Here is a 3101-nt window from a genome sequence, read left to right on the forward strand (position 1 = left end):
TTTTACCTCCAAAAAAATAGGGCGAAATTATTTGTAACTTAATTAAAGTATCTAAGGAGGGACAATCCTTTGAAAAAGAAAAAAAATAATTTTCATGCCTATTATACTCGACGTTGTCTTATTAAATTTAATTTGAAATATTTATAATATACATATTTTATAAATAACTATTTAGAAGTGGTAATTACTGATAGGGTAGCTTTTCATCCATTCAAGGAGCGATTTCTCCTAAAAGTAGTTGGTAGAGAAGGAAAAGTGAAAAGGACAATAAAAAAAGAAGACGACGAATCCCACATCGAAGTATAGTGAGCAATGGAGTGTAGGTACAATTATGTGTTTAAAAGGTGCTGGAAGCTCCAGCACCACGTATTGTATTAAGTTAAATAAAAAAGATTAAAAAAAGGAAAAGCAGGCGAGTAAAGAAAGAGAGAAGATGAACGAAAATGTATGGTGTGTGATAAAAATAATGAGGTTTTTGTTTTGTTTTTTATTCACAAAAATCAGAAAGAGGAAACAATGGAGATCAATGTGGTGGGGAGGAAGGGGTCCAGGGAGTCATGTCCATAGGGTAACTTCCGAGCACTCGCAAGAAGGAGGTGAATTCCTGAACTTCTGCAAGCGCGTTTTGAGCCCTAACTTCAGCCATGGAAGCCTCAAAATCAACGTAGAACAAGTACTCGAAGTGCTTTGCGGTTCCCACGTTAGCGTCATCGACAAGCCGAATGGGACGGTTACGGTGCGGCCGCGACTCGATCTTCGTCAAGCTGATGTTGCGAAAAGCAAATGCGGAAAGCACTTTGAAAAGCACGGAGGTGCCTTTGTCATGCGCGAAAACAATGCTCGTCTTGAAAGGACGGTCGGTGCGGGGGATGATAGGCTCTCTGGCCAGCATCACGAAGCGCGTCACGTTGCTTGGATCGTCCTGGATGCCGTCTGCCATCACGTTCAGGCCGTAGAGCTCCGCCGCCCGCGAGCTCGCGATGGCGGCGGTGTCGCGGAGGTTGTTTGCGGCTACGAACTCGGCGGCGCCGGCGGTATCGTCGACGGCCTCGCGCGCCACGTTGAGGCCGAGTTTGGTGAGCGTGTGCTCGCACTGAGAGAGCGCCTGCGGATGCGAGATTACGCGCGTGAGGAATTCCTTGCGAACGCCGGGGAGGGCGAGGAGGCAGTGGTGGACCGGGAGCTGGACCTCGCCGACGATATGGAGGCGGTGGCGAAGTAGGAGGTCGTAGTTGCGGTGGATCGAGCCTCCGAGGGAGTTTTCCACCGGTAAAACCGCTCGATCGGCGATCCAAAGCTCCACAGCCTGGAACGCCACCTCGAACTGGTCGCACGGGATGGCCTCGCAGTTCGGATAGGCTTTCCCTGCTGCAGCCTCAGAGTACGCGCCGGGAACGCCCTGGTAAGCGACTCTGAGCTTCGAGCCGTGCATCGGCGCAGGGGATAGGTCAGAGATTGTAAGCGGCTTCGGCGGGAGCGGCTTGTTGTTGGCCTCGGCAAGGTTTCCTATGGGAACGAGTTGGAAGTCGCCGACGGCTGCCTTGTGGCCGTTAACGGCGGCGACATGGTCGGCAGTGCCACCGTTCTTGTCAGCTGAGGAGGTTTGTTCCTGAGAAACGACCTTGCTTGCTAAGATGGCGCAAGAGCTCTGCCAATCGGCTCGGCTCGAGCCGACCCCGTAGCTCGCCGGTTCGAACGCGTAAGCGCATTTGACGGAGAGTCGGGTTGGTAGGAGGCGGCGCGTGCGTACAACGTGGTTGAGGTTAAGCGCGTTGGAAGTTGGGGGCGAAAGAGTCTGCATATCGATGAGGGTGTGACTAGAGAAAAGAGTTAGAATGAGAAGTATTGGAGTGGATTAGGTGAAGCTTGGTGTTCTCTTTGGAGAAGGGAACCTCAAGCTGAGAGAGAAAAAGGGTGGTTATGCTCTTTATATATTTTTATTAGTGGGTGTTTGTAAGGTGAAGCTGTATAACATGTCATGTGATGATGATGATGATGATGATGATGGGATAGGATGGGTTCATGGATGGATGGTATTTGTGGTGGTTCGGTCAATCTCACACCTACCCTCATTTCCATCCTATTCTCACTTTTACTTTTTTTTTTTTTTTTATACGTCTCATTTTCCCACGTGTTCCTTTCTCTCTGGACATTTTTTACAAAAATAAATATATAATTTCCAAATCAATATAAATTAATTATCTATTCCTTTTTCTGCAAAAGCAAAGAGAAGAGTCAATGGACAATGTAATGGGTCCATATATGAAATAGTTAGGGCGGTTAGATACAGGAATTATTTGAACGAGTTTAGGTCTGTGATGAAGCTGGTGAAATCACGGGTAGGTAATGTCTAAATTCTCTTTATCAAGCATAAGTCTGGATCAAGTTTAGGTATGAAAATTATTATTCTATAATACAATGAAAACAGAATGTTTCTTAGTGAATTAAATTAAAATAAAAAACTATATTTCTTAGTGAATTGCTGTATTATGTCAAAAGGAAAATTTTCAAATTGTTATGTCTTATGAAGCTATTGAATTTAAAACTTGACCTTTAAGTACTAGAAAACAAAATTTAAAAAAAAAATAGTGTAGAAGAAAATAAATTCATTTTCACTATGGTAAACCCTTAAAGATGATTTAAGATTCAATTAAGAAATAACTTAATCACTTGTTTTTAACATTAAGATCCAAAAAATGAACAAAAATCTATACTTCTTAAAGAATGATTCTTGATCAAATTTTATCTCATTTGTTTTATATTGGCAAATCAATATAGTACGTTTATAATATTTAAGGAGTTTGTTTTTATTTAATATTTTGTTATGATTACAGGATGAGAATTTGAAAAATAATGTAAAAACTATAACATTACACTCTTTACTTGTAGGATATACATACATTACTCTTTATTATGTCTTCCGCATGCTGGGAAATATACAAAATAGTTACTTTAGAACTTTTAAATACGTAATTTAAAAATTCATTGGAATTTTTTTTCTATGAATATAAGGAAAAACAGAAAGTGAAAAAAAAAAATGGTGAATTTGAACAAAAAATAAATAAACTATTTGTTAAAGTTTTTTTGATAAAATTAGCACT

General features: G+C 41.6%; 1 protein-coding gene across 1 annotated transcript; it reads right to left on the reverse strand.

Moving 5' to 3' along the window:
- Nucleotides 1–434: 434 nt before the first annotated feature.
- Nucleotides 435–2082, reverse strand: LOC106758099 (arogenate dehydratase/prephenate dehydratase 6, chloroplastic). The gene has a single exon (XM_014641015.2). The coding sequence runs from the start codon at nt 1799–1801 to the stop codon at nt 524–526; it is 1278 nt and encodes a 425-aa protein (XP_014496501.1). The 5' UTR covers nt 1802–2082; the 3' UTR covers nt 435–523.
- Nucleotides 2083–3101: the final 1019 nt, after the last annotated feature.

Source organism: Vigna radiata, chromosome 4 (assembly GCF_000741045.1).
Source record: "Vigna radiata var. radiata cultivar VC1973A chromosome 4, Vradiata_ver6, whole genome shotgun sequence".
NCBI lineage: Eukaryota > Viridiplantae > Streptophyta > Magnoliopsida > Fabales > Fabaceae > Vigna > Vigna radiata.

Excerpts from the sequence above, each read along its gene's own strand:
- LOC106758099 (XM_014641015.2), bottom strand. The coding sequence starts at position 1,801 with ATGCAGACTCTTTCGCCCCCAACTTCCAACGCGCTTAACCTCAACCAC.